This window comes from Hypanus sabinus, chromosome 9, assembly GCF_030144855.1.
Source record: "Hypanus sabinus isolate sHypSab1 chromosome 9, sHypSab1.hap1, whole genome shotgun sequence".
NCBI lineage: Eukaryota > Metazoa > Chordata > Chondrichthyes > Myliobatiformes > Dasyatidae > Hypanus > Hypanus sabinus.
This window is the reverse complement of record NC_082714.1, coordinates 56,476,816-56,489,877: the sequence shown is the minus strand read 5'-3', so window position 1 is coordinate 56,489,877 and position 13,062 is coordinate 56,476,816. Positions and strand designations below refer to the sequence as shown.

Genomic DNA, 13,062 nt, shown 5'->3' with positions numbered 1-13,062 from the left:
AAGGAGATAGAATTGTGCTCACTATCTCCAAAAAGCTCACCCACTGCGAGAACTGACACCTGACCAGGTTCATTTCCCAATAGCATATCAAGTACAGCCCCCTCTTGTAGGCTTATCTACATATTGTGTCAAGAAACCTTCCTGAACACACCCAACAAGCTCCACCCCATCTAAACCCCTCACTCTATGGAGATGCCAATCAATACTTGGAAATTTAAAATCTGCCACCACAACAACCCTGTTATTATTACACCTTTCCAGAATCTGTCTCCCTATCTGCTCCTCGATGTCCCTGTTACTATTGGGTAGTCTATATTTATAAAAAAAAAACACCCAGTAGAGTTATTGACCCCTTCCTATTCCTAACTTCCACCCACAGGGACTCTGTAGACAACACCTCCATGACTTCCTCCTTTTGTGCAGCCATGACACTATCTCTGATTAACAGTGCCACGCCCCCACCTCTTGTTTAATAAGATACTGAAGACTTAAGCGTATTCAGGGAGCCTATCTTCCCCTGCAGTTTGTGCAATTTCTTTCCTGATTTTAAAGATTTAAACCCATAAAAGTGGAACCTTGAGCACCCTAGGTTTTTTTTATTGAAGGGCTTTTAATTTTTATTATCCATTGTAGGTACATTTCAGAAACTTGGGTAAAGAACGGTACATCATTAAAGACCCCTCACACCCTCTCCATAAACTGTTTGTTCTTTTGCCATCAGGCAAACGTTACAGGAGCATCAAAACAAAAACCACAAGCTACTAAACAGGTTCCTCCCTCAGGCAGTCAGACTGCTAAATAGCTGCTCTACCTGACTCTGTTTTGGACACTTTTAACTTGCACTGGACACTTATAACTTGATTTTAACTGACATGTGGCTGTTGTGTTTTACTATTTATCGTTGTGTTTATGATTTAGTGTTGCATTTGTTATGTTATGATTGCACTTGCCCCGGGAAACACTGCCCTGCAGAGCTGATGTACGGTTAGAATGACAGTATAAGTTTTTGAAGTTTTTTTGAATGAATTTACACATTTAAGCATTAATATGTACACATGTGGATAAATATTCACATTTTAACCATATGTCATTGATGTAGTAAAAATTCAGTAAGATGTCCATGCGGTATGCATTAACATTTTTTCTTTCCCCCAAGTGCCAGCACCATCCAAGACCTGTCAAAGCCAGCCTCAACCTGCCAACTCTAACAGCGGCACTTCCATAAATACCAGCAACAATAGCAATGCCAAGCGGGTCCCAGCCAACAATCAGCAGCAAGCCTTGTCTCGATATCCTCCTCGTGAAGTACCTCCACGCTTTCGACACCAGGAGCAAAAGCAACTGCTGAAGAGGGGCCAGCAGCTACCATCAACAGCTGGAACTGCAACATCGGTAGTCACCAGCCAGTCTGGAAGCAGCGCTGTTACTGTGCAGACGGTGACCAACGGGCAGCTGCAATATAGCAGCAAAACATTGACAGGTAATCTACTCCACAATATGCAAACAATAAGCAAATAATTTTCTTTCTGGTCATATAGGCAGAGCTGAACCCAAAACAGGTTGCACCAAATTTGTTCAAGTCAATCACTTCGACTGTTCTTCTAATTATTAATGCAAAACAAAATAATATAGAAGCTCTAATTTGAATTAAAGTAAAATGGTGAAATTGCTCCCAAAATGAAATTTATGAATAAAGAAAATACAGTCGGCCCTCCTTATCCGCAGGTTCCGCAGGCGCAGATTCAACTAACCGCAGATCGGGAAACCCGGAATTTCTCCCTCCAGCACTTATTGTTTAAGCGTGTACAGACTTTTTTCTTTGTCATTATTCCCTAAACAATACAGTATAACAACTATTTACATAGCATTTACTTTGTATTAGGTATTATAAGTTATCTAGAGATGATTTAAAGTATACTGGAGGATCTGCGTAGGTTACCACAGGTCAGGAATTGAAAAAAAAACGGAAGTTCTCTAAGTCGGAACAGGTACATCTGGTATTATTTAGTTTCAGTTAGTCAAACGTTTGTCTTAGTATATAGTATATATTTTATCCTTCTATGCATATAAAACACTTAAGAAACTTATGTATTTCAATAATTAAACCACTGCATTGCTTAGTAATAATTGTAGCTTTCATCAGGGCAGGGCCTTTCGCATGCTGCATTATTCTCACTTTATCCTTTAAAATTATTCTGATCGTTGACTGACCTAACACTTTTCCAATGACCAATGGCATTTCACCTCTTTCCAAATGCTTTATTATTTCCACTTTATTTTCAATTGTGATTATTTTCCGGAACAAAAGCACTGCGGGCAGTGGGTCCTGAGCTCTGCCAGGTCCTAAAGTCAACCACACTGAGACAGATTAAATAAGGTCAGGAGCTCCGCCGCATCCTAAGGTTCACCAACTTGAACATCCACGTTTTTTGGTATCCACGGGGGGTTCCAAGAACCAATCCCCCACGGATAAGGAGGGCCGACTGTAATTTGTATTTCAATGTTAACATCAAAACTTTGAAGATGCAGAGAAAGGGCAAGTGAAGGAACAAATAAAAGTCAGTTTTATAAAATGGAAATAAGGAAAATTGAAATTGAATTCACAAAAGGAATGAAGAAGCAATATGCTTATTTAACTGTACCAACAAGCCATCACTTCTAATTCCTTTTCACAGCTCCAAAAAATACAATTAGAGATTTGCCACTGTCTCTCCTACCACCTCCCATATCCACCAGCAGGCTTCATACACTTAAAGAAGAAATTGCAATTTACTTTTAATTGTAATCTAGTCTACTGTGTTTTTCTACTTGTAATGCAGTCGTCTGTACACATAAACTCTTCTCAGACTTCCAGTCAGGTCCAGGTATTGATTTTAACCAACATTTCCATGACAAACTCAGCCATCTTCATCAGGGAATTTGCCTAGGCTTGTGTAGTGGTATATATACTACTGTCATCTATCCATCCTGATTGGTTAGTCCTCAACCAATCAGGTTTCCACTGCCCAATCTTGATCATATTCCAGTTCTTAGAGTAAGACGTTCGTCTTTGTTGAAATTCTTATTTTCTGGTCTTATTTACCACCACACTAAAAGATGGCTGAGTTTGTCATTCAAACATTAGTTAAGATTGACACCTGGACCCGGCTGGAAGCCCGAGAAGAGTTTGTGTGTCATATACGCTAGGAAAGCACAAGATCCTTTTTCAGTCTTTTGTACATTGCGAACAAACAGATTTGATGATTGTTTTGTATGGCATAACTTTCATTGTGACTCCAAGCTTCTGGTCATCTGTCTTTAAATTGTCCTTTATCCCATTCTGATCTCTGTCCAATGCTATTCCAATGAAACTTATATAAGTCAAAATTTGCTTACAAAGTCAACAATAGAGTTCCGCAATTTTAGATAATGGCTTTGTTATTGTCACTAACACTTGTTCTGGATCAGCTTGGATTTCTTTAACTGTCTCACTACTATCCCCTACTATCTTGCACCATTATTTTAGTTATTTGATTTTTCCTTCCTTCATCAAAAAATTATGCATGCAATAACAGTTCTCCTTTTCAATCTAGATTCTTTGGAAAAAAAATCATTCAGGCAAGCCATGAATGGGCATTCTTTTAACAGTGTCTGTTGTTAATTATGTTTGTTCTGTCACTTAAATTCTTGAAGACAAGAGTTGGCAACCTTTATTTTAACATCTGGAATGTACAAACCCCATTTCCAGAAAAGTTGGGATATTTTCCAAAATGCAATAAAAACAAAAATCTGTGATATGTTAATTCATGTGAACCTTTATTTAACTGACAAAAGTACAAAGAAAAGATTTTCAATAGTTTTATTGACCAACTTAATTGTATTTTGTAAATATGCACAAATTTAGAATTTGATGGCTGCAACACACTCAACAGAAGTTGGGATAGAATTAAAATAAGATTGAAAAGTGCACAGAATATTCAAGTAACACTGGTTTGGAAGACTCCACATTAAGCAGGCTAATTGGTAGCAGGTGAGGTATCATGACTGGGTATAAAAATAACGTCCATCAAAGTCTCAGTCTTTGCAAGCAAGGATGGGTCGTGGCTCACCCCCTTGTGCCAAAATTCGTGAGAGAATTGTTAGTCAGTTCAAAAGGAACATTTCCCAACGCAAGATTGCAGAGAATTTAGGTCTTTCAACATCTACAGTACATAATATTGTGAAAAGATTCAGAGAATTCAGAGACATCTCAGTGCGTAAAGGGCAAGGTCGGAAACCACTGCTGAATGCGCGTGATCTTCGCGCCCTCAGGCGGCTCTGCCTAAGAAACCGTCATGCTACTGTGACAATTATAGCCACCTGGGCTAGGGAGTACTTCAGAAAACCATTGTCACTTAACACAGTCCGTCACTGCATCCAGAAATGCAACTTGAAACTGTATTATGCAAGGAGGAAGCCGTACATCAACTCTATGCAGAAACACCGGCGAGTTCTCTGGGCCCAAGCTCATCTCAGATGGACTGAAAGACTGTGGAACTGTGTGCTGTGGTCAGATGAGTCCACATTTCAGCTAGTTTTTGGAAAAAACAGGCGTCGAGTTCTCCATGCCAAAGATGAAAACAACCATCCTGATTGTTATCAGCGAAAGGTGCAAAAGCCAGCATCTGTGATGGTATGGGGGTGCATCAGTGCCCATGGCATGGGTGAGTTACATGTATGTGAAGGTACCATTGACTCTGAGGCGTATATTAGGGTTTTAGAGAGACATATGTTGCCATCAAGGTGACGTCTCTTCCCGGGACGTCCATGCTTATTTCAGCAGGACAATGCCAGACCACATTCTGCACGGGCTACAACAGCGTGGCTTTGTAGACACAGTGCGTGTGCTTGACTGGCCTGCTGCCAGTCCAGATCTATCTCCTATTGAAAATGTATGGCGCGTCATGAAGAGGAGAATCAGGCAATGGAGACCACGGACTGCTGAGCAGCTGAAAGTCTTATATCAAGCAAGAATGGACAAAATTTCCAATTGCAAATCTTCTACAATTAGTATCCTCAGTTCCAAAACGATTAAAAAGTGCTATTAAAAGGAAAGGCGATGTAACACAATGGTAAACATCCCTCGGTCCCAACTTTTGTTGAGTGTGTTGCAGCCATCAAATTCTAAATTTGTGTATATTTACAAAATACAATTAAGTTGGTCAGTAAAACTATTGAAAATCTTTTCTTTGTACTTTTGTCAGTTAAATAAAGGTTCACGTGAATTAACATATTACAGATTTTTGTTTTTATTGCATTTTGGAAAATATCCCAACTTTTCTGGAAATGGGATTTGTATATCCGCAATGATCAGTTATAATGTTTGACTGCAACTCTTAACTTTAGCATAGGTAAACTTTAGCACAGGTCCCGCATTTAAGAGCCATAGGCCAAATTCGGCTGCAGCAATGTGCCACACAAGTTTTGCACCAAATAGATTACAGAGAACTGAGGTTACAGAGGAAGTGAATTGGAGATGGGAGTGATTTAAGTGGGTGAGGAATTGGAGGGAGGCTAGCATGAAAACAGAGATATGGAAGTCGGAGATACAGGAGGTGTGGAGGTTGGAGTACAGCTGGTTGGGTCTATGGGAAGCAGGATGTTTGGGTTGAGGGAAGGTTCGCCATACATGAGGAAGGGACGTGGGCTGAGGACAAGGAGGTAGGGGCATGATAAACATGAATAGTGTATGAAGTTGAAAGCTTTCCACCTGCCTAGAAGAGGCATTATTCTTTATTCTCCAACATGATTCCCTATTGGGTGGAACCTTTAGTTAATACCAAACTCAGCCTCAGTTCTTCAGTTAAAATCTGCTTCATTGTTCCTTTGGGGCTTGCATGCATGGTGGAAGTTTGTTAGGCAATATAAAACAAGCCTTGTACATTAACAGATTTCTCTGTGCTTGCCTGGCAACCTCTTGTGTACAATCAGAATTCTCCTGAGATTGGGGATTCTCTCCAAACCAAATGGGGACATATAGTTCTAGAAGGTTTTTTAAAGAAAACCTTCAAAATTGTAAATAGTAGCTTGTCCGTACTCTACCTTGTTACACTATAGTTATTAGAACACTGCAATTATATATTCTTCTGTGTTTCCTCCCTGGTACTCCTCCACCTTTGAGCACAGCAAGCAGTGTTGCAGTCTAGAAAATACAAATGGAGGAACTCTTAGAGTGAAATGTTTACAGATTTATATAACTCAGTAGTTAAATGCTACCTTTCCAGCGTGACCTACAATCAATTTAATTGCTCAATTGTAACTTTCAGAGTATACTTTCCATCCTCCAGCCTTCATTACCGACAAAAACCTTCCCTCACCTGCTATGGCATTGTATGCAGCTTGATTGCCGAAGGGTCTCGGCCTGAAACGTTGACAGTGCTTCTCCTTATAGATGCTGCCTGGCCTGCAATGTTCCACCAACATTTTGTGTGTGTTGTTTGAATTTCCAGCATCTGCAGATTTCCTTGTGTCTGTATTCTCTCTATTTTGTTGACATCTTTCCTATAATTCGGTGACCAGAACTGTACACAATACTCCAAATTTGGCTAATAAAGCCATTGCTATCAGATAGTTATCAGTCCATGAATTAAAGAATCACTGGAATCCGTGTACTGGGCCTTAAATATGAACTATATTGATACTGCAACTACTCAATATGTTAATTGAGAATTTCTGTTTGTTCCTATTGTATTAAAAATTCCCATTTGGTTCTTGCAAATGGGATTTTATAACTGCATATTAAACATGATTGTAACCTACCATATCCAATCAGTAAAAGGGTTAACCTTCAACTGTATGATGGCTATCAGAATGGCAGGACTTTTGAAAGCTCTTAACAGGTAGCTGAGTATTGAAATATAATTAGTGGGGATGAAGGAATTAATTAGTTTATTTATGCACACAAAGCCACATCACTAGAAATTAAATAATAGGATCATTTTTTTTTAACATGTTGACAGATAAATGTATATGAGGGTATCGGAAAAATTGTATATTTTTATCCTTTGACTAAAGCCTTTCCCCAGAGGGGTAGAAAGGGCTTTGCTTGAACATTTAATCTGAAAGCTAGGAGCTCTGACTATTTGTAATGAAAACAAATTTGGTGGTTCATCAGTTTTCTGACTTGGTCAAACCACATGCAGACAACTAGAGTGTTATTACCTAATCCCACTTGCACCTTTGCATTTTTTTGTTTTCCCTTTTTTTCAAGAGACATCTTTGTATCTTTGAGTAGCATCTGACCTTCATGGTTGAAATGCTTTATTGTTTAGATTTCTGACATATATTGAAATTACTGTTTAGTTTTTACTGCAATATATTGAGATCTGCTCTGAAGTGCTCTGGGAATGCTTCACTCTTTAATAGAAGTGCAATTAAATCTGAAGGTGACAAATGGCTGGGCAAAGTTTTGCAAGCATGCTGGTACTCTTAATTGTTTTAATTATGATGAGTGGGAACTCATTGTTTTCTTTGATCAGAAGCCAGCTGAGAGTATATTGAACCCTGACACCTTTTGTGGTTCTCTTGCTTTTTCTTAGGCATGCCTCCCATTCGGGATATGGTCAGCCACTCCCCTAACCAGTCAGGTGACAAAAGCTTTTTATTCTCTCCTTTCTGACATTGTTACTTTTCTTCTGTCTTCCCTTCCATTCCTTTTTCCTCTGTCTTCTCATTGTGTCTTGATTTTCCACACCCTGAACAATGAAGGTCTCTGACAGAAGCTGCTTATATAAAAGCTGCTGGACCTGGGGTTATTAACTGGAGATGTCAGTTGGATCCGCCAGCTTGCTTTGCTTTCTGGTGCATCTGTTGTGATGTTTTATGTTTGTAACCAACCTGCATGCTGTCTTTAATTTCCTTATCTTATGTCATCCAAGCCCAGATGAAAGTTTTATACCTGTATCCACGAGTGATGAGCAGATTGCCAGTGATCCACAGATGTCTATATAAATCAGCAGTTCATGTTTTTTCAATACTCAAGATTATCTGCATTGCAAATGTTTAGTCTGGTAGCACTGGTTTGTTTTTCTTTAATATGCACCTTTATTTGAATGGTGCCATTGTGATCAAACAGGTTATTTCTAAACAAATTTGTGGGACACTTTATCTTTGCATTCAAAGCCAGGCAGTGGGCAGATTCTACTTCCATGCCATTGTTATTGAGGTTTCCATCAGCTACTAATGCTGGAGATGGAAATAGTGATAATATCCTTTTGCTTTTGTAAGTTTTATTTCCATTTGACTATCTGTCTTGTTATGAGAGGCAAACAATTTTTGAGGTTGCATTTAATATTTGTATTAAAACAAAGACATAATATATTAACACTACTGACACATTCTGGGATCGCAATTAGAATCTGCTTATCAAAAAAGGCACAGCACCGACATGCACAACAGGATATCCCATCTAAAAAGACAGGTTAGGAGGAGGAGGGAAAATCATAATTGCATACAGGGGTGAGCTGGTTGTGCTTGGTGTGTTGGTAAAGTGCTTTAATTTGAACATCCAGCATAGTACAAGTTAGGCCAGATGTTGAATTAATTTATGGCTGTTAGTTATTCCATTTGGGAAAGTGCAGGGCACTTCTATGATTGAAATTACATTTTTATTATAATTTTACTTCCATGATGAAGAACCTTAAGATGACTTGACTATATTTTGTTAGATGCTTTCAACATTGTTGTATTTCACTATGTAATGCTGTCAAATATTGCATAGTTATAAATTGTAAATATAATTCCAGGTTGCTTCCAGGAAAGCTATACGGGAGACTTTAAATAGTGATTTACTTAAGAGCTGAAGTTTCCATTTAGGAAATTCGTAGTGCATGGTGGTTATAGTTTTGATTACCTCTGTGCACTTCCTGGTTTCACAGACCATTATTTTCCTATGATTCTGCATTCTAAGCAAAGTGGATTTGGCAATCATGTAGTTAATGTGTTGCAGATAATTTTATAGATGTAAGGTGTGACATCATTTCGTACTAATTTACAAGTACAACTTTCATAAGTAACATAATCTCAATCTCTCGACATCCTGTGTTCGTTCATAATTATGCCTTCTATGAAACATATTTATGGTCTGTAAGGAGCTGCCCCTAGATCCACTTCTCACAGATGTAGCAATCCAGGAAACTGGAGGTCTCTGCAATCTCTCACATCTTGCACACTTTTTCTGACGAAGGCTAGCTAGTTACTAATAGTAAAAGAAAGAAACCTGAGAGAAACCTCAACCTCACTCTGCCTCTCTTTGCCAAAGCCTCTTGAACCAAAATCTCTGTTCCCCACTCTAACCCTGTTTCATTCCAACAATGGCTGTTTCATTTAAACCTAACTTCTCTTTATTGGCCCTTACCAAGTGCCTAATAACATAAGCAATCTCAGTCTCCATAGAAAGTCCCAACAAGCCCTGCCTTCTAAGTCTGGCACTTAAACTCTACAAGTAACTGTCTCTGAGATCTCTATCTCTGCAGAAAGTAATAGACCTTACAGACCATATTAGGGATGGGAGATACAGCTGGATGATCTTCAGCTCATTCAGGAGAATGAAGAGGAAATAGATAAGAGCTACAGGTAGTCATACCCAGGTTTCAGGAGATAGGAGCTTGATGACTGTCCGGAGAGGGAAAGGGAAAGGAAACAGGGAATCGGCAGATAATGCAGAGTACCTTTGAGGCTGTTCCCCTCCCTCTATAACAAGTATACCGCCTTGGATACTGTTGGTTGGGGAAGGAATATGACCTATCAGGGAAAGCTGCTGACATCAGGTCTCTGACACTGAGTCTGAATCTGTGGCTCAGAGGAGAAAGAGGAAGAAGAGGAGAATGGTGGTGATAGGGATTCAATAGTTTGAGGAGCCAACAGGAAATTTTCTGGACTTCCAGAAAGAGACTTCCAGATGGTATGTTGTCTCCCAGGTGCCAGGGTCAGGGACATCTGGGAGATTAAGGGAACCACAACATCCTTAATGGGGAGGGTGAGCAGCCAGATGTTCTGGTACATATTGGTACCAATGACGTAAGTGGAAAAGGGATAGGGTCCTGAAAAGAGAATGTAGAGAGCTAGCTAGGAAGCTGGAAAGTGGGACTTCAAGGGTTTGCCTGTGCTAAGCTCCAGTGAGGGCAAGATTGGCATGATCTGGCAGATAAATGTATAGCTGGCAGTTTGGTATAGGGGCCAGAGGCTGAGATTTTTTAAGATCATTGGGATCTCTTCTGGGGGTGGTATGATGTGCACACAAAGGATGGGTTATGCCTGAACTTAAGGGAGACCAATATCTTCCTACACAGATTTTCTGGAACTTTTGGGGAGGGTTTAAACTAGTTTGACAGGGGGATGGAAACCAGAGTGATAGGTCAGAGGATGCAGTAGTTAAAAGTTCAAAGTACTTTTATTATCAAAGTATGTATACACTATACAACCTTGAGATCTGTCTCCTTACACAAGGCGGCCACAAAACAAAGAAACCCAAAAAACTCAATTAAAAAAAAGACCCGTCAAACACCCAATGTGCAGAAAGAGAGAAAAAAAATCGTGCAAACAATTGAAGTAAGCAAATAGCATTCAGAACAAAAGTGAGTCCATAGACCTGAAGCCTGGAGCAGGCCACAGCCACAGCCACAGCCTCAGTTCAGTGCAGAGCAGAGTAAACGTTTCATAGCAGGGAGCAGAATCGGCCTGACCCTTGTCTCTTCTCCCAGCACCCTGCCTTTTCAATCCACTGACCTGGCATTTAAATCTTCTAAACATCGAGTCATCCCTCACTCTAGGACTCGGACCCTGTTGCATCGACATGCTCAGGGCCTGGACCCCGCTATCAAACCTTGTTCTAGGTTTAGAAGGACAGGCTTCATATCTGCATCTCCTCCATTGTTTGCAATGATCGTTTACCATAACTTTTACAAGAGAAGTGTTATTAATATTTAGTTGCAGTAGATACTGTGAGTTGGAAGACTGTGAGGAAGTGGAAAGAGCATAATTGCAGTCAATTGGATGGGTTGAAAAGTGTCTATTTTAATGCAAAAGAGGCATCAGGAACTTGGTGATGTCAACCTGAAATTATTAACCTGCTCAGTTGAGGAAAAACACCAGAGACACAAAATTACCTCTAAAACGGTTTTTATTCAGAGAGGAGTTCGCAGCCCCACGCACTTCGGGCATAAGGTAGCCAACTCCCAATTTGTCGGTTTACAAAGGTCATACTTATACCCAAAAGCAGGGTACAACATTCAAAAATATGGTTACCGATTCAAATTCATCAATTGATTGGCTATTGCATAGCTAAGCATGCGAAATACTCAGAATTAGCAAAGATTCAAGCGTAATACTTGGAATTAGTACAGATGCACTCAAAACACTGGAAATAGGTATAGCTCAAAATACTTTGCCAAACACATTGTTTTGTGGTTGCAGGTTCCCCTTTTCCTTGTGGTCTCCACGTCTGGCCTAGCACCTTATTTTAGCTACCTCTCCTTACTTCCACAATGATGTACCTCTCTCTTGTCCTGTCTACATATTTTGCTACACTTACCTCTCGTCCATCCCCTCTACACGTACCCCTTACCCTCTTCACATTCTCAGTGATGATCGTAGAGCCTGGGTCAGTACGTGGAACAATGGCGTTGTTGCCAATACAGAGGTTTGACTATCACAAGAGCAGGCATAGCTGTGGGATGTTCCAGGCTTTAGATGTTGCAAAAGGCACAGGGGTGGAGGAGCGGCATTACTGTTCATGGATAGTATCGCAGGGAAGATGTTGTGGAGGGTTTATCTATTGAGTCAGTTGGATGGAAATCAGAAACCGAAACCGAGCAATCAGCCTATTGGGTGTTTTCTATAAACCCTCTCTCCCCCACCCTCCAAGAGTTACAGAGACATCGAGATGCAGATCAGAAAGCAGATTTTGGAAAGATGCCAAAATAGCAGGATCATCGTCATGGGTGACTTCAACTTCCCTAATGTTGATGGGCACTTCCTTAGTGCAAAAGGTTTAAGTCGAGCAGAATTTGTTAGGTGTGTCACAATATGTAGATAGGCCAACTATAGAAGAGGCCATATTGGATCTGTTACTAATCAGTAAACCTGGTCAGGTGACAGATCGCTCAGTGGGTGAACATTTTGGAGATGGTGCCTGCAACTCCCTGACCTTTATCATAGCCTTAGACAGGGATTAGAGTAGGTGGTATGGGGCAAGACAAATTATGATGCTGTTAGACAGGATCTATGGAGCATAATTTGGGAATGGATTTACTCCGGAAATAAACAAAAATGTGTATGTTGTTTAGGGAGCACTTGCATGGGGTTCTGGATAGGTTTGTCCTATTGATGCAGGGAAAGGTGAAGGAACCATGGTTGACAAGAGAAGTGGAATATCTAGTCTGAGAGGAAGGAAGGAAGCCTACTTAAATTTTAAGAAGCAAAGTTCAGGTAGGGATCTTGAGAGATGTAAAGCAGCCAGGAAGTGGACAGGAGAAGTCTTGGTAAGTAATTTAAGGAAAGAACCAAGACATTCTACATATTCATGAAGAACAGGAAGATGATTAGAATGTAGGTAAGACAGATGAGGAATAAAAGGGGAAACATGCCTGGAATCAGAAGAGGTTGAGGAAGCCCTTAATCAGCGTTCCCTCTAATATTTTTCTACAGCTGTGTGAACTAACCATTGCTCTGAGCAGGAATTTTTTTTATACAGCCTGAAAACTGCATTGCATATTATATAAAAGAAAACTCCAGCTATGTGGCAACAAAAGCTATGTGCACACAGGAGCATTCCAGTTACTGTGTGGACGCACTTCCGCACAGCTTAAAGGGAACATGTCCTGAATGTATATTTTGCTTCAGTATTCACCAGTTAGAATGAAGACCTTGCTGAATATGTATTAGATGAGGAAGTGGAAGTGTGGATTAATAAGTTTGACTATGATATGAAGCTTGATATTATTGTGAATAGTGTAGAAGGTTGTTGTAGGTTACAGCTTGACAGTTATAGTATGAGGAGCTGGCCTGAGAAGTGGCAGGTGAATTTCATGCTGGAAAAGAGTGAAG

The 13,062-nt window shown here is 40.1% G+C and overlaps 1 protein-coding gene across 7 annotated transcripts in view; it reads left to right on the top strand.

The window, feature by feature from the left end:
* The window catches only part of LOC132399425 (trinucleotide repeat-containing gene 6A protein-like), a 162,299-nt gene that overhangs the window by 93,416 nt on the left and 55,821 nt on the right, over positions 1-13,062 (top strand). For 5 of the 7 annotated variants that reach the window (XM_059979746.1, XM_059979741.1, XM_059979740.1 and 2 more), the window contains 2 exons: positions 1,157-1,480; positions 7,557-7,604. In XM_059979746.1, the coding sequence (XP_059835729.1) occupies positions 1,157-1,480; positions 7,557-7,604 (372 nt within the window). The remainder of the gene's footprint in view (positions 1-1,156; positions 1,481-7,556; positions 7,605-13,062) is intronic. The other 2 variants (XM_059979748.1, XM_059979742.1) reach the window with 1 other exon arrangement.